Here is a 17,970-nt window from a genome sequence, read left to right as displayed (position 1 = left end):
TCATGGAGGGGGCTAGATGGCAACTTCCTTTGCTTCCTTCTGAACCTTCCGTCACCCTTTCCCATGACCTGAAACCAGAGAACCCTCTCTTCCTCTTCGCCCCAACTCCCAATCACGTATCTTTGATCTGCAACATCTGTGATCCTTGGAATCTGGGAGTGACCCTTCCCTCCTCCATGGCATTGCTGAACAATGGTCTTTGTTTGGCCAGCAGCTCTCAGCAGCCAGGGCTTGAGTCTCCAGTGGTTCGAAGGGCTTATGCCCGAAACGTCAATTCTCCTGCTCCTTTGATGCTGCCTGACCTGCTGGGCTTTTCCAGCAACACACTTTTAGTCTCCAGTGGTGTGACCACTGTCTGATTGGCGTGAGGTTCCATAATCCTTCCCTGGAAAAGGTCTCTCACCAGCTCTCCAGACACCTCACCATGATTCCACTTGGAAACATTTACGGCATAGAAGGATATCATTCAGTTCTGTGTCAGCCAGACAAATCCCACTCTTCCGCCTTCTGGACTTTAGACCTGTGGGCTCCAGCTTCTGAGTGTATTTCCAAGTGTTTATTTAGGTTTCTGCAGAAGCAGAAAACTGCAGAATGCCATCCTTTTGTGCAGGAATTTCCACACCCTCGAGTTGAAAAATCAACACCTCAGCTTTCTTGTCATCCTTCCACCAGTGACTTTAAATTCGTGTCTGCCTGATTATTAACACTCGGTTACAGGAAATAGGTACTTCATTTCATTCTGTGAAGACCCCTCATAATTAGGATCATCTCATTTGAAGATCCAAATGCAAAATGCTGTGGATGCTGGAAATCTGAAATCAAGACAATGTTGAGAAAAACCTCAACAGGTCTGACAGCACCTGAGCAGACAGACAGGAACAGAGTTGACATTTTATTTTGCTGAACTTCACCACTGATGAACTATGTATTATGGCATCATATTCCCCACCATTCCTCCAGGTCTTTTTAAGAAAAAAAACTCTCTTTTGTGTCTCCCATTGCCCTTTGATTCCGATTCCACCAATGATGCTTCAGGGCATTGAGTTGGGAAGAGGGGAAAAACTGCTCCCATTCATGAAAAGACGGAGAATGAGATGGCATAAGCTTAAAGTAATTGGCAAAAAAGCAAACGTGATATCAGCAAAAAACATTTTCACCCAGAAAGTGGTTAGGTTCTGGAAGCACTGACCAACAATGTGCTGGAGGCAGTATTCATTGAAACACCAAAAGGGAATTATTTTTTTATTTGAAAAGGATGAATATGTAGGATTCAGGGAGAATGTAGGAGAATGGGACTAAGTCATAATTCTCATTTGAAGCTCCAGTTCAGTGGGAGGCTGTCTGGCCTCCCACTGCTTTATTACAATTCTATGATTCTTTGAACAAAAATTAAGCAGCAATGTGTTGATAGTATTCTGACAGAACTTGCCAGTAGCAGCTTCAGGCGTATCAAAAAATGAGGTCCCAACCTGATGAAGCTGCAAGTACTTGTGCACAGACGAGTAGTACAGATTATTTATGTGGCAAACAGCAGAAACAGCAAGCATGACAGGGCTAGATCAGTAGTGCTGCAACATCCAGTAGTCAATGGCAGTACACAATTAAAACAGATTTAGATTAAATTTATTGTCATGTGTGTATAAACATACAGTGAAAAGTACAAAGTGTGGCCACGCTCCAGCATCATCTTGAATCAATGAATAAATTGCAAGGTATAGCTGGTCTTTTGTAACGAAATGCTGCCACCAGCCATCGGGCACTGGGGCCCACCACAGAACCCTCCACCAACACTGCCACTTCTTCTGGCACACCAGGCCTCGCTGCGGACCTGGAGCCTCAGCTCAGCCTGCGGGTCCAGGCCAACGGAATCAGTTCGGGGTCTGCTTCTCGCTCACTGGGAAACCCTTGGTCAGGGTGGAGCCATGTCCACCTCGCCCTGGCTTTGTTGCCTCCTCCTTCAACTTTCACTCAGCCACCGTCACTCTCTGGACTTGTACAGCTCATTGGAAGAGGAGGCTCCACAAATATCCCTATCCACAATGATGGAAGAGCCCAACACATCAGTCCAAAAGTTAAGACTGAAGCATTCACAACAATCTTCAGCCAGAACAGCCACGTAGGTGATCCGTCTTGGCCTCCTCCCGAGGGACCCTGCATCACCGATGCCAGTCTTCTGCCAACTCAATTCACTCCACGTGTAATAAAAAATTGGCTGAAGACAATGGATACAATTGAAGAGATTGGGCCCTGGCAACAGACTGGCAAAAGTACTCCACAACTTATCACAGCTTTAGCCATGCTCTTCCAATACAGCTACACTGGCATCTACTCAACAATATGGAAAATTGCTTTGATAAGTCTTGTATACAATAAGCTGCATCGACTTAGAAATGACCAGCTCACTGATGTTCAGTTTGGGTTCCACCCTGGACACATTGACCGCACTGGTTCAAAAATGGACAAAAGAGCTGAAATCCTGAGATTCGAGAACTAAGGGGCAAATTCTGAGAATTAGGATCAGATTGTTCAGGAGAGATGTTAGGAAGCACTTCTTCACATAAGCAGCGGCAGATGTTTGGAACTCTCTTCCACAAATAGCAGCGGATGCAGGATCAGTTGAAAGTATTAAATCTGAAATTGATAATTGTGAAACCAAGGTATTAAGGTTTTGGGCCAAAAGCGGGTGTTTGCAGTTAGTTCACAGATCAGGCATGATCTCATTGAATGGTGAAACTGTCTTAAGGGACCGAATAGCCTACTCTTGTTCTTATGTTCCTAGTGGAGGTGAGAATGACTGACTTTGATATTTGATCAAGTGTGTCAGTGAGGTGCCCGAGCAAACCTGGAATCAATGAGAATGAGGGAATTTCTCTGCTTGTTGGAGCAATACCTGGCACAAAGGGAGATAGTCGTGGTTGTAGGAAGTCATTCATCTCAGCTCCAGGACATTCTGCAGGAGTTCCTTAAGGTGGTTCTCAAGGCCCAACCACATTCAGCTGCTTCATCAATGACCATCCACCACCAGAAGGTCAGAAGTGGGGATGTCCATGCATGATTGCACAATGTTCTGTACCGTTCACAAGTACTCAGATATTGAAGCAGTCTATATTTAAGTGCACCAAGGCCTGCATAATATCAAGGTTTGGGAAGAGAAGCAGCAAGTAATAGGCAAAAGTGAGGACTGCAAATGCTGGAGATTAGACTGGAGAGTGTGGTGCTGGAAAAGCACAGTAGGTCAGGCAGCATCTGAGGAGCAGGAGAATTGATGTTTCAGGCAAAAGCCCTTCATCAAGAATGAGGCTGTGAGCTGAGATGGCGGTGAGATAAATGGGAAGGGGTTGTGGCTGGGGGGAAGGTAGCTGAGAGTACAATGGGTAGATGTAGGTGGGAGTAATGGCGGTAGGTGGGAGAGGAGTGTGGAGCGCATAAGTGGAAGATGGACAGATAGGACAGGTCATGAAGGTGGTGCCAAGTTGGAAGGTTAGAACTGGGACAAGGTGGGGGGAGGGGAAATGAGGAAACTGGTGAAATCCACATTGATGCCATGTGGTTGGAGGGTCCCGAGGCAGAAGATGAGGCGTTCTTCCTCCAGGGGTTGGATGGTTAGGGAGTGGCGATGGAGGAGGCCCAGGACCTGCATTTTCATGGCAGAGTGGGAGGGGGAGTTGAAGTGTTCGGCCACGGGGCGGTGGGGTTGGTTGGTGTGGGTGTCCTGGAGATGTTCTCTGAAGCACTATGCAAGTAGGCGTCCTGTCTTCACAATGTAGAGGAGACCGTATCAGAAGCAAGTGGCAAGTAATAATTGTACCACACAAGAGCCAAGCAATGACCACCTTTAACAAGTGAGAATCTAACCATTGTGCAATGGCATTATTATGACAAAATCCCTGCTATCAATAGGGTTTACTGCTGGCCAGAAACTGAACTGGACATGTTAAAGACAAGTGAAAATGCAAATTTGATAATGACTTTCAAAAGAAGATTGAATAAATTCCTGAAGAGGAAATTTATGGATAATGAGTAACACGAGTGAAATTATTAGATTGTTCTATCAGGTACATGGGCCAAATGCTTTCCTTCTGTACAACATAATTCTACAATTCTATGACTAAAGCTATAGCTATGATCCGAGATCATCTTTGTGAATCTCCATTGTACATTCCTTAAGTAGGACAACCAATTCCAGCTTAACTTATGTCTGACGAAGTCCTGATAAAGGATCCTGCCTGAAACACAACTCTCCTACTCCTCGGATGCTGCCTGACTGCTATGCTTTTGCTAGCGCCACACTTTACCGATTCTGACTCTCCAGCATCTGCAGTCCTCACTATCTTCTCACTAACGACTGGTATGGATTTAATATTACTCTCACTATCAGTCCTGAGGCACTTGGTACTCGACACAGAATCATAGAATTGAACAGCACGGAAATAGACCCTTCAGCCCAACTCATCCATGTCAACCAGAAAAGCATAAATTAATCCAGTATCATTTGCCAGCACTTTTCCCATATCCCTCTAAACCCTCCTTATTCATGTACTCATCTAGTTGTCCTTTAAATGTTATAATTGTACCAGCCTTTACTACTTCCTCATTCCATACAAGCACCACTCTATGAGTTGCCTGTTGGGTTCCCTTTTAAATCTCTCCCCTCTCACCTTAAACCTATGCCCTCTAGTTTTGGACTCGCATATCCTGGGGAAAAGACCTTGGCTATTCAAAGTTAAAAATCACACAACACCAGGTTATAGTCCAACAGGTTTAATTGGAAGCACACTAGCTTTCGGAGCGACGCTCCTTCATCAGGTGGTAGTGTGCTTCCAATTAAACCTGTTGGACTATAACCTGGTGTTGTGTGATTTTTAATTTTGTACAACCCAGTCCAACACTGACATCTCCAAATCTTGGCTATTCAACAAATCCATGCCCCTCATGATTTTATAAACCTCTATAAAGTTACCCCTCAGCCTCCAATGGACCAGGGGAAAAATACCCTATACAGCTTATTCAGCCTTTCCCGATAGCTCAAACCCTCCAACCTCGGCAATATCCTTGCAAATCTTTTCTGCACCCCTTGAAGTTTAACAACATCTTTCCTACAGCAGGGAGAGCAGAATTGAATGCAGTACTCCAAAAGTGGCCTAACCATCTCAAAACTATTTATGGCATCATGTGCCCAGTCCATGTGTTTTCTTTAAACAATTTTTATTTTAGCTGATTCATTAAACACATTTTTGGCCGTTGAAAGTTCTTGTGAAAAATTCTTGCACATAGGTAACCGAGGCTTGACACTGAATGTACACTTTGGATATTCCAGAGAACAGATTTACAAAGAAGCAATGATTGTTATATAGACCTTGTCCTGGACGTGCGGAAACCGCATAGAAAGTTGCGCACAGCCAGTGGATTAAACTCAGCAAGTATGAAAACGGCTCACAACTGAGCTGTTAGTTCCTCAGCTGAAGGGAAATTGCAGGGCAGCCTCAGTGTCTTGAATTGATATTGCGTTTCTGGAGTTGGGTCATCAATCACCTCTGGAGTGAGAGGAGAACAAAACATGCTTGAGGGGTTCAGTGGCCTCATCTATGTCTGAAAAAGAACTTAAAACTGACCATCAGCTTTCCAAATTTTGTTCAGAACAACAAATTTTGATTTAAAGAAAATCTTCAGTGCATTTCTGCTTGCTTTTTGTTGGTATTGTTCACATTTGCACACACACACAATTACACATTCCTCATTAATCCCTGAATCAAAGCTGTTTGGATTTTATCAGGAATTTGGGCAATTCAGCCCTTATCAAGGTTTACACCTTGGCCCCGAGTCTTCTCAGTGCAGAGTCAAGATCAAAGATTTCCTGTCCTTGCATTGTCACCTAGGCATTAAATACACCGCCCCCTTCCTCATCCCTCCCCTCCTCCATCTGCAGTACACAGGACTTGGACACAAGGAGATCATTTCTGATGTGAGATGAGGACGGGTTATAAAAGATGCAGATTGCTGGCAGGTCGGACCGGCTCCGGGAGTCTGGCTCATGCAGTGCTTCAAAGAGTAGAGGCAGGGGTTTAGAATTGAGAAAAGATCCCGGCCCCAGTGTGTTGATATGCAGCTTTGTTCATGATCTTGGCAGTGTGAGGCCTCCCTGGACAAACAGGGAGCTATTATACACTTGATGGATTTTCACAGCAGGTGTTTGCTTTTTACTTGCGCAAAAATGTTCCTTTTGTCTCTCATTACAATAGCCATTGCATCCTCCAGAAATAAAATAAGCAAAAATGTATCATTCATAGGCCCCCAACCGCTGCAGGGTGGGGTCAGGTTAGTGCCAGGGAAGGGGAATTAAGGGGGAAACTGGAATGAAGTGTTGGGAGGAGGTGGGGGGGGAGGGATGGAAATGTTGAGGGGAAAGGAGAAAGATGAAATTTAAAGAGAGTGCAGAACAAGATTGAGCCCAGCCTGTTATGTCACCATTTGAAGTGCTTCCATATTGTACACACCTTAACTCACAAATCTTACACTTTGGTTCCCAGTGCAGTAATAACTCCATTATATTGTTTCCATAAAATAAAACAAAGAACTGCACATGCTGAAGACCTGAAACAAAACAAAAATAGCTGTGAAAAGTGCTTGCGAGTAAAGAAGGGTCAGTGGACAGGAAATGTTAACTCGGCTTTCTCTCCACAGATGCTGCCAGTCCTGCTGCGTTTCTCCAGCAATTTACAGTCATAGAGATGTACAGCACAGAAACAGACCCTTTGGTCCACATTTCTATTTTTATATAAAATTTCCGTCCCTCCCTGAACTCTTTTTGTCTCTATCTGTATAACCTGCTCCAAACCCTCCCAGATCTCTGCCAGTTCTGGTCTCCTGATTTTAATCAGTCATTTGTCTGGGTTCTAAGCTCAGGAATTCCCTCCCGTACCATCTCTACCTCTCTGGCCTCCATTGCCAGCTTTTGTTCATCTGCCCTAATATCGCTTTATGTGGCTCTGTGTCGAATGGCTTTTGCTAATGTCCCTGTTGTTGTTGTCATGAAATGTCTTGCCACAGCTCCTGATACTCTTGACCCTGCAGTATTGCCAAAGTAAACTTGGTATACAGCAATTAGGACCACCATTTACCAGGCCTTAATGAATCTGTAAGGTGCATATAGTGATCACCAGCCATGTACCATAAAGACTCGCACATGAGGAGACCTCAGGAGGAAAAATAGATCCTGTCTCAGACATTTAGAAACCTTTTCTTGCCACCACCCTTATCACCCTGTTTATTCTAAATGTGGCTTCTAATTGGGGACAAATTTTCTACGTATTTCTACGGCTCAATTGATAACATGGTCGAGAGTGTGGTGCTGGAAAAGCACAGCAGGTCAGGCAGCATCCGAGGAGCAGGAAAATCGATGTTTCAGGCATAAGTCCTTCATCAGGATGCCCTCATATGCAGTCCTCACTTCCTCCTCAGTTGGTAACATACCTGCCTCTCCAGCAGCAAATTATAATCCTATTCTAAAGACTTGAGTTCGAAATCTAGACTGATACAGTAGAGTGTTGCACTGTTGGGAAAGATATTTTTATTTGTTATATGTTAAAACGAGACCACATCAGTCATCTCAGGTAAACATAAATGATCCTATCCCACTGTTGTGAACAGCCAGTGTACTGGTTACTGGTTGAAACAGATTATCTAATAAAATATTATTGCGGATTGTTGGCTCTTTGTACAGTGTGCAAATTGACAATTACATTTCCTATCATTCAACAGTGATTGCACTATCATTGGGGCATCGTGGTTATCAAAGGCACCAATGACACCATTTCCCGTCTCCTTCACTCATACTCACAATCCTCTTTCCTCAATTCATATAAAATACATTATTCTGTTCTACTGATCTCAATTCCCACCCCTCCCATCTCTTTATCCTTCCTGACTCCCAAGCCAATTCTCCCTGACCCATTCCTCCCTCACTCCTAACCCCATCCCCTACTCTCCCCAACCACTTCGTTCCTCACTGTCTCTCTGATCTACCATTCACCACTTTCCCCAAATCTCATTTTGCAGTCCAACTTTCCCACAACATATTCTAACTCCTGTTTTCCCAGTCTCCTTAATCCTTTCTGTCCTGCATTTTTTTATTCTTCCACTCTCCTTGATCCATCCCCTCCAAATCCTGACGCGTTTTCTCATTCTCCTCCATGTCAATGCCTACCTCTTCTGCTGCCCCAACAGGAGGAAGTAGGGAATTGTGTAAAAGAAGTGCTAACAACAGTAAAGCATGTCAGGCAGGCAGAAGTGGGTACTGCAGATGCTGGAGATGAGAGTCAAGGTTAGAGTGGTGCTGGAAAAGCACAGCAGGTCAGGCAGCATTCCAGCTGCAGGAAAATCGATGTTTTGGGCAACAACCAAAGAATGTCAGTCAAGTCTGGTGTCTTTATTCTTGGTGTGCAATGTAACATTATGTGATCAAGAAATGGTAGGTTATACAACAACTTCACTGATGTTGTGATGGTAACCTCAAATTCACATTATGCTCGAAACGTCAACTCTCCTGCTCCTCAATGCTGCCTGACCGGCTGTGCTTTTCCAGCACCACACTCTCGACTCTGATCTCCAGCATCTGCAGTCCTCACTTTCTCCTGTCTACCACAACAACCCTTCAACCCCCTCCCTTGCTTAACAAGAATTTCTGCAATGCAGAAAGAAGCTATTTGGCCCATCAAGCCTGCACTGACCTTCCAAACTGCATCACGCCCAGACCCAACCCAATACCCATATATCCACCTAAACCTTGGACCGTGGGAGGAAACCAGAGCACTCAGTGAAAACCCACACAGACACAGGGAGAATGTGCAAATGCCACACAATTGCCCAAGGCTGGAATCAAACCTGGGTCACTGGCGCTGTGAGACAGCAGTGTTAACCACTGAAACACTGTGCCACCACTGTGGGGCTACCTGCAAAATATTTAAGGACTCTACCTTCCCCCAATCTTTCAGGAAAAGAGTTCCAAAGTCTCACAACCCTCCGAGAGAAAACCGTTCAACTCATCTATTTTAAATCAGTGATCCCTGATTTTTAAACATTGACGCCTTCGTTCTAGATTCTGCTATAAGAGGAAACATCCTCCCCACAACTACCTTGTCAAGACCCCGCAGGAACTTACTTTTTCAATTAAGTCATCTACTTTGCTAAAATACAGCAGCTAGGAGCTTGGCCTGTTCAATCTTTCATCAAAAATCAACCCATTCATTTCAGAAAACCTACCTGAACTGCTTCCAATGCATTTACGTCCTTTCTTGAATAACACAGAAACATAGAAGATAGGAGCAGGAGGAGGCCCTTCCAGCCTGCCCCACCATTCATCACAATTCTGGCTGATCATCCAACTCAATAGCCTAATCCTGCTTTCTCCCAATATCCTTTGATCTCATTCACCCCAAGTGCTATATCCAGCTGCCTCTTGAATACATTCAATGTTTTGGCATCAACTACTTCCTGTGGTAATGAATTCCACAGGCTCATCACTCTCTGGGTGAAGAAATGTCTCCTCATCTCCGTCCTAAATAGTCCACTCTGAATCCTCAGGCTGTGACCCTTGATTTGGACCTGTCATCGGAAACATACTCCTTGTAACTATTTTCTCTAGCTCTGTTGCAATTTTATAAGTCTCGATGAGATCCTCCCTCACTTGCCTGAACTCCAGTGAAAACAATCCTAACCCAGTCAATCTCTCCTCATAGGTCAGTCCCACCATCCCTGGAATCAGGCTGGGAAACCCTTGCTACACTCCCTCAAGAGCATCCTTCCTCAGAAAAGGAGACCAAAACTACACACAATATTCTCGGTGTGGCATCACCAAGGCCCGGTATAACTGCAACAACACATCCCTGCTCCTGTACTCGAAACCTCAAGCAACGAAGGCCAACATACCATTTGCCTTCTTTACCACCTGCTGCGCCTGCACAAAGTGATCAGTACTGTACCCTGTTCTCCAGATGTGGTCTCACCAGTGCCTTGTATAAGCACAGCAAAACCATCCTACTTTTGCATACAATTCCCCTTACAAAAAAATGACATCACTCCCAAATTCCTAGCTTTCCTAATTTCTTGCTGTACCTGCATACTAACGTTTTGTAATTCATGTACTGGGAAACTCAGCTTCCTTTGCATCTCAAAGCTCATCACTAGATAGTACAGTTCAGTTTTTTCATTCTTCCTCCCAAAATGAAGGATTACACATTGGGTTATAGACAATGTACATAGGGAGAAACTGTCGTGGCAGTGACAGACCATGATATAGAAGTAAAATTCTGAGTCTAGATTAGAGTGGTGCTGGAAAAGCATAGCAGGTCAGGCAGCATCCGAGGAGCAGGAAAATCAACGTTTCATGCAAAAGCCCTTCATCAGGAATGAGGCAGGGAGCATCCGGGGTGGAGAGATAAATGGGAGGAGGGGTGGGGCTGGGAAGAAAGTAGCCAAGTGTACAATAGGTAGACGGAGATGGGGATGAAGGTAATAGGTCAGAGACGGGGGGTGGGTAAGTGGGAAGATAGATTGGCAGATAGGACAGGTCATGAGGATGGTGCTGAGCTGGCAGGTTGGAACTGGAGTAGGGTGGGGGAGGGGAAATAAGGAATCTGGTGAAGTCCACATTGATGTCCTGGGTCCATTATATCCCAGACAATACACAACCACATCACCTCACCATCACCTCCCAGACCATACACAACCTCATCACCTCACCAAACCATCATCTCCCAGACCATACACAACCTCATCACCTCCCATAACATATACAACCTCATCACCTCAGCAAACCATCACCTCCCAGACCATACACAACCTCATCACATCAGGAAATTTCCCACCCACAGCTTCTAACTTCATTGTCTGGGAACCCTGCACTGCCCGATTCTACCCCGTTCCCAAGATCCACAAACCTGACCACCCTGGCCGACCCATTGTCTCAGCCTGCTCCTGCCCTACTGAACTCATCTCTACCTACCTCGATACTGTTCTATTCCCCCCCCCAGTCCAGAAACTCTCCACATACGTTTGAGACACCACCCACGCCCTCCAACTCCTCCAAGACTTCAGTTTCCCCGGCCCCTAACGCCTCATCTTTATCATGGACATCCAATTCCTCTACACCTCCATCCGCTATGACCAGGGCCTCTAAACCCTCCGTTTCTTCCTTTCCCGACGCCCCCACCAATACTCTTCCACCGACACTCTCATTCGTTTGGCTGAACTGGTCCTCACCCTTAACAATTTCTCCTTCGAATCCTCCCACTTCCTCCAGACCAAAGGGCACCCATATGGGCCCCAGCTATGCCTGTCTTTTTGTCGGCTACGTAGAACAGTCCATCTTCTGTAGTTACGCCACCACTACTCCCCACCTCTTCCTCTGCTACACTGATGATTGCATCGGCACCACCTTGTGTTCCCCCAAGGAGGTTGAGCAGTTCATCAACTTCACCAACACATTCCACCCCAACCTCAAATTCACCTGGACCATCTCTGACACCTCCGTCCCCTTCCTGGACCTCTCCATCTCCATCAATGACGACCGACTTTACACTGACGTTTTTTTACAAACCCACTAACTCCCACAGCTACCTGGATTACACCGCTTCCCACCCTACCTCCTGCAAAAATGCTATCCATATTCCCAATTCCTCCTCTTCCGCCGTATCTGCTCCCAGGAGGACCAGTTCCACCACAGAACACACCAGATGGCCTCCTCCTTTAAACACTGTAATTTCTCTTCCCATGTGGTTGAAGATGCCCTCCAAGGCATCTCATCCACGTCCCTCTCCAATGCCCTCAAACCCCACCCTTCCAACCCAACAAGGACAGAACCCCCCTGATCCTTGCCTTCCACTGTACCAACCTTCGCATAAACCGCATCATCCGCCGACATTTCCGCCACCTCCAAACGGACCCCCACCACCAGAGATATATTTCCCTTCCCATCCCTTCCCGCTTTCCACAAAGACGGTTCCCTCCATGCCCCCAACAATCCACCCTTCCCTCCTGGCACCTTCCCCTGCCACCGCAGGAATTGCAAAACCTGCGCCCACACCTCCCCCCTCACCTCCATCCAAGGCCCCAGAGGAGCCTTCCACATCCATCACAGTTTCACCTGCACATCCACCAATGTCATTTATTGTATCCGTTGCTCCCGATGCAGTCTCCTCTACATTGGAGAACCTGGATGCCTTTTCGCTGAGCACTTTAGGGAAATCTCCGGGACACCTGCACCAATCAACCCCACCGCCCCTTGGCCGAACATCTCAACTCCTCCTCCCACTCTGCCGAGGATATGCAGGTCCTGGGCCTCCTCCATCGCCACTCCCTCACCACCTGACGCCGGGAGGAAGAATGCCTCATCTTCCGCCTTCAACACTTCAACCCCAGGGGATCAATGTGGGCTTCACCAGTTTCCACATTTCCCTTCCCCCCACCTTACCCCAGTTCCAACCTGCCAGCTCAGCACCATCCTCATGACCTGCGCTACCTGCCAATCTTCCTTCCCATCTATCCGCTCCACCCTCTTCTCCGACCTATCACCTTCATCCCCATCTCCATCCATCTATTGCACTCTCAGCTACCTTCTCCCCAGCCCCACCGTCCTCCCATTTATCCCTCCACCCCAGAGAGCCCTGCCTCATTCCTGATGAAGGGCTTCTGCCCAAAACATTGATTTGCCTGCTCCTCAGATGCTGCCTGATCTGCTGTGCTTTTACAGCACCACTCTAAGCTAGACTCTGATCTCCAGCATCTGCAGTCCTCACTTTTGCCGAGTGAAATTCTGAGTCTGTTCCACCATTTGATCATGGATATGTTTCTCAAAACCACTCTCCTGCCTCCTCCCCATAACCTTCGATTCCCTTACTAATCATAAACGTATCCATCTCAGTCTTACATAATCTCCATGACTTTGCCACACGGTGCTGTGGAGGCTATGAGTTCCACAGATTCCCCAGTCTCTGGGTGAAGAACCTCCTCCTCATCTCAATTCTAAAAGGTTGTGCCTTCATTCAGAGATTGTGCCCTTGGGTCCCTATCTGTCCTACTAGTGGATCATTCTTGTAAACCTCCTAACCTCTTCTGGAATCCTCCAAAGGCAGTACATCCATCCTTAAATATGGGGGCCAAACTTGCTCACGATATTCCAAATGTGGCCTTACCAGAGACTCAGCTGTACATCCTGGAACATATTCTGGATCAGTGGTGCTGGAAGAGCACAGCAATTCAGGCAGCATCCGAGGACAGCACTGATCCAGAATCTGGTTTCCAGCATCTACAGTCATTGTTTTTATCCTGGAACATATGTTGAGTCATATTGATTTCAAATACTTGGCAAAAGGACCAACGGTGAAACATTGAAATTACTTTTTCCACAGCAAGTGGTTTGGATTTGGAATGCAATGCTGTAGAGTTAGTGTACTCGATAGATTGGATCATGGCTTTCAAAATGATCATTATCAAAAGAAAATAGCGGGTTGACAGGAAAAAAGGCAGTACATTGGACCAATCAGCTGCTCTTATTGAGAGATGGCATGAAAAGAGAAAAATCATACAATAACAGGTTATAGTCCAACAGGTCTATTTGGAAGCACAGCTTTCAGAGTGCTGCTCCTTCCTCAGATAGCTAGTGGGGTAGCTCACAAAGGAGCAGCGCTTTGAAAGCATGGACTTCCAATAAACCTGTTAGACTATAACCTCGTGTGGTATGATTTTTAACTTTGTCCACCCCAATCCAGCACCAGCTTTTCCACATCACTGAAGAGAGAAGCTGAACAACCTCCTTCTGTGCTGTAACTACATAGTACTGTACAGACTGTGGGTGAAAGTGGAAGGGGATGGAAGCCTCAGAACTTCCCTGGCAGATCCCAAGAGAGAGAAGAGTTAGTGGCCCCATAACATTAACTCTGCTTTCTCTCTCCTCTGATGTGGCCAGATCTGCTAAGTTTCTATAGCGATTTGTGTTTTTGTTTCAGATCTCCAGCATCTGCGGTTGTTTGTTTTATTTGATGAGGGAGAAGGAGGGTTTGAATTCACAATTCAGTGATTGACCAGAGGGCAGTTGAGAGTCAAACCACATTGCAGTAGGTCTGGAGTTGCATGTAGATCGGACCGTGTAAGGATGGAGAACGTTAGTGAACCAGATAGGTTGTTCCGACAACCAACAATGGATTCACAGTCAAAAATAAAGGCCATTCTATTCATCATTAGACTCTTAATTCCAGATTTTAAAAATTACATTCAAATTCCACTATGCTGTGGAATGATTCAAAACAGGGACCTAGCACATTATCTGGGAATCCAGTGATGATACCAGCAGGTCTTTGCCTCAGCAAAGAATGGTAGGAATATGAAATGCAATGCCTGAGAAGGCGGTGGGGGCAGGTACTCTGCCAATATTTAAGAACTGCACTTAGTGCCAATAGGCTACAGACCGAGTGCAGGCAATTGGGGATTAGTGCAACTTGATGTTTGTTGCATGACTTGCAGAGTCATGATGGGCGGAAGGGCCTGTTTCTATGCTGTATTGAACATTTACACCAGCTGTGAGCAAAGCGCTGTTCTCCCTCTCCCCTCCACAGAAGATGCCAGACCTGCTGTGTCTCTCAGATTTCCCACATCCGCGGTGTTGCTGCTCTCTTCGCCTCCGACGGTGGGCTATTTGCCCGGGAAGCTCCGCGGTCGAATGTGGACAGGAGAAAACCGTCAGCTAACGAGGGGGCGCAGGCCCGAGGGAGGAAAGCGGGGCCTGAACCCTCTCAGGGGCAGAGGGAGCAGACGCCTCAAACCACAGACGAGAAGTGGGATGGATGGGGGGGGGGGGGGGGGGGGGCTGTAGTCACGTGGCCGGCGCACCAAACGTCATCACGTCACCGGGTTGGTCACTGTGCGCGACGTCACCGCGCCCCAGCTAACCCGGCGCCCGACGTCATCGCGCCGCTCAGGGCGGGTGCCTGAAGTCATGGCGCCCAGCGGGGGCCCAGTGCGTGACGTCGCCGCGAACCCAGCGCGTGGTGACGTCACCGCGCCCCTCCTGACCTTGCCCAGTCTCCTGACTCCCCAGCTGGTGCTGAGGGAGCGATGTCAGGGTCCAGGCGGCAGGGCCGGCCCCCGGAGCCGAGAGGCAGCAGGTAGGGCCCGGGGAACCCGCAGCATGCGAAATGGGCGGAGTGATTAAAACCCCACTGGTTAAAGCTGAGGTGGAGTGGAGTGGAGTGGAGTGGAGTGGAGTGGAGTGGAGGGGCGCTGACATGTGTAGATTGGCCAATGTGGGGACAGGGTGGGATGTTCAGAGGGTCGGCACAGACTCGATGGGCCGAATGGCCTGTTGCTGCACTCCAGGCATTCTGTGACTTCTGCAGGCTCTGCCAGTATGCCCCCACTCCCTTGCTGAGGTGTACCCACACCCTCACCCACCCATACTTTACCTGACCACCTTCCAAATGTTTTCATTGCCAACCGTGCCTTCTCCATCGCTGGCATCCCTTCACCACCCTCATGTGCCCGGGTGATGTCCCTGGGCACCGGCAGACCAAGGGGAGGCATTGTTCCTTCATTCTTGGATCCAGAGTGTGGTTGGGCTATTCAGCTGTGGAAGTCGTCATGGCTCAGCACCAATGCGGTTCTGAAGCAAACAAAAGAAGCAAGGAAAGCATAGAGTTGTGCAGCGCAGAAACAGGCCCTTTATCTCGTTCATGCCAACTAGGTTTCCCAATTAAACTAGTCCCATTTGCCTGAGTTTGACCCACAACCCTCTAAAGCATGCTGTACTCCTGCTTAGCCACTTGCATTACCATTTTCAGTGAGTTGTGGACTTGCATCCCAAGATCTCTCTGTATTTCAGTGCTCCGAAGGATCCTGATATTTACTGAACTCCTCTTGTACTTTACCTCCCAAAATGTCTCATCTCTCACTTGTCCAAATTAAACTCCATCTGCCTTTTTTCCACTCAGCTTTCCAACTGATCTACATCCTGCTGTATCTTTTGATGACCTTCCTCACCTTTCGCACCTCCACCAGTTTTCATGTCATCTGCAAACCTACTAATCAGACCACGTACATTTTCATCCAAATCATTTCCAAATATTACAAAGGTTTGTTCCTTGCGGAACATCACTGTTTTCAAACCCGTGACAGCTACCATCTAGAAAGACAGATACCACCACATGCAAGTTCAATAGACAATAGGTGCAGGAGTAGGCCATTCAGCCCTTCGAGCCTGCACCGCCATTCAATATAATCATGGCTGATCATTCCTAATCAGTATCCTGTTCCTGCCTTATCTCCATAACCCTTGATTCCACTATCTTTGAGAGCTCTATCCAACTCCTTCTTAAATGAATCCAGAGAGTGGGCCTCCACTGCCCTCTGGGGCAGAGCATTCCATACAGCCACCACTCTCTGGGTGAAGAAGTTTCTCCTGAGCTCTGTCCTAAATGGTCTACCCCATATTTTTAAGCTGTGTCCTCTGGTTCGGCACTCACCCATCAGTGGAAATATGTTTCCTACTGCCAGAGTGTCCAATCCTTTCATAATCTTATACGTCTCAATCAGATCCCCTCTAAATCTTCGAAACTCAAGGGTATACAAGCCCAGTCGCTTCAGTCTTTCAGTGTAAGGTAATCCTGCCATTCCAGGAATTGACCTCGTGAACCTACGCTGCACTCCCTCAATAGCCAGAATGTCTTTTCTCAAATTTGGAGACCAGAACTGCACACAGTACTCCAGGTGTGGTCTCACCAGGGCCCTGTACAGCTGCAGAAGCACCTCTTTGCTTCTATACTCAATTCCTCTTGTTATGAAGGCCAGCATGCTATTAGCCTTCTTCACTACCTGCTGTACCTGCATGCTTGCCTTCATGAACTGGTGTACAAGAACACCCAGATCTCTCTGTACTGCCCCTTTACATAAATTGATTCCATTGAGGTAGTAGTCTGCCTTCCTGTTCTTGCTACCAAAGTGGATAAACATACATTTATTCACATTAAACTGCATCTGCCCACTCACCTAACTTGTCCAGGTCACCCTGTAATCTCCTAACATCCTCATCACTTTTCACCCTGCCACCCAGCTTTGTATCATCAGCAAATTTGCTAATGTTATTGCTGATACCATCTTCTATATCATTAACATATATTGTAAAAAGCTGTGGTCCCAGCACGGATCCCTGCGGTACCCCACTGGTCACTGCCTGCCATCCCGAAATGGAGCCATTTATCACTACATGGAGCCGTTCATCCATCATCCTGACATGGAAACATGTTGCTGTTCCTTCCATGTCACTGGATCAACATCCCTAACAACATTGAAAGTCAACTATGGCAGTTCAGGAAATCTGTTCACCATTAATTTAGACCATAAGATGAGAATTAGGCCATTCACACCCTTGAGTCTGCTCCACCATTCAATGAGATTGCGGCTGATCTGATAATCCTCAACTCTACTTTTCTGCCTTTTTCCCCAGAGCTCCTCTAATTCCTTACGAATCAAAAATCTGTCAACCTCAACCCCGAATACGTTCAAAGATCCAGCAGTCCTCTGTGGTAAGACAGAAATTGCTGAAAAAACTCAGCAGGTCGAACAGCATCTGAAGAGGGAAAGCAGAGTTAACATTTCAAGTCTAGTGATGTTGCTTCAGAACTGATAGCAGCTGGGAAAAGTTGGTATTATGGCTCCAACTGGCTAGCATATACATTAATGACTGGCAATAAGTGCCATTTTCAGTCAGGCTCAGCAGATTTGCACATGTCATTAGTCAAGTGCATTAAAAGGATTCAGGGGTCCATGGTCCCTCCCCAGCCAAGCACAATTCAGTGAGCCCTCAGCAGCCCACCACAATGTGTAGTTAAGCTCTTGTCTCCTAGGGAATATGTCAACATTGGTATAAATTGATTTTTTTTCCTGAAAAGAATATTCATTTTTGTTCCCTAAGTGATTTAGATAATC

At 46.7% G+C, this 17,970-nt stretch overlaps 2 protein-coding genes across 10 annotated transcripts in view; one reads left to right on the top strand and one right to left on the bottom strand.

Moving 5' to 3' along the window:
• Positions 1–1,613: 1,613 nt before the first annotated feature.
• The window catches only part of LOC122553388 (acetyl-coenzyme A synthetase 2-like, mitochondrial), a 143,284-nt gene continuing 126,927 nt past the window's right edge, over positions 1,614–17,970 (bottom strand). The window contains exons 14-15 of the transcript XR_015757837.1: positions 15,453–15,649; positions 1,614–2,631 (exon numbers count right to left, since the gene is read on the bottom strand). The gene's annotated coding sequence lies outside the window, so the exon portion shown is untranslated. The remainder of the gene's footprint in view (positions 2,632–15,452; positions 15,650–17,970) is intronic.
• The window catches only part of abcd4 (ATP binding cassette subfamily D member 4), a 48,417-nt gene continuing 45,413 nt past the window's right edge, over positions 14,967–17,970 (top strand). For 4 of the 9 annotated variants that reach the window (XR_015757841.1, XR_015757839.1, XR_015757840.1 and 1 more), the window contains exon 1: positions 14,967–15,155. Coding sequence is in view for 4 of the 9 variants with exons in the window: in XM_087989651.1 (XP_087845777.1) it covers positions 15,106–15,155 (50 nt within the window). In the remaining 5 variants the exon portion in view is untranslated. Of the gene's footprint in view, positions 15,156–17,547; positions 17,568–17,970 lie in introns of those variants that run through there. The other 5 variants (XR_015757838.1, XM_087989650.1, XM_087989649.1 and 2 more) reach the window with 3 other exon arrangements.

The sequence above is a fragment of the Chiloscyllium plagiosum genome, unplaced genomic scaffold (genome assembly GCF_037043375.1).
Source record: "Chiloscyllium plagiosum isolate Xiang-an unplaced genomic scaffold, Cpla_swu_hap1 HiC_scaffold_8, whole genome shotgun sequence".
Lineage (NCBI taxonomy): Eukaryota > Metazoa > Chordata > Chondrichthyes > Orectolobiformes > Hemiscylliidae > Chiloscyllium > Chiloscyllium plagiosum.
This window is presented reverse-complemented; position numbering and strand designations above follow the sequence as displayed.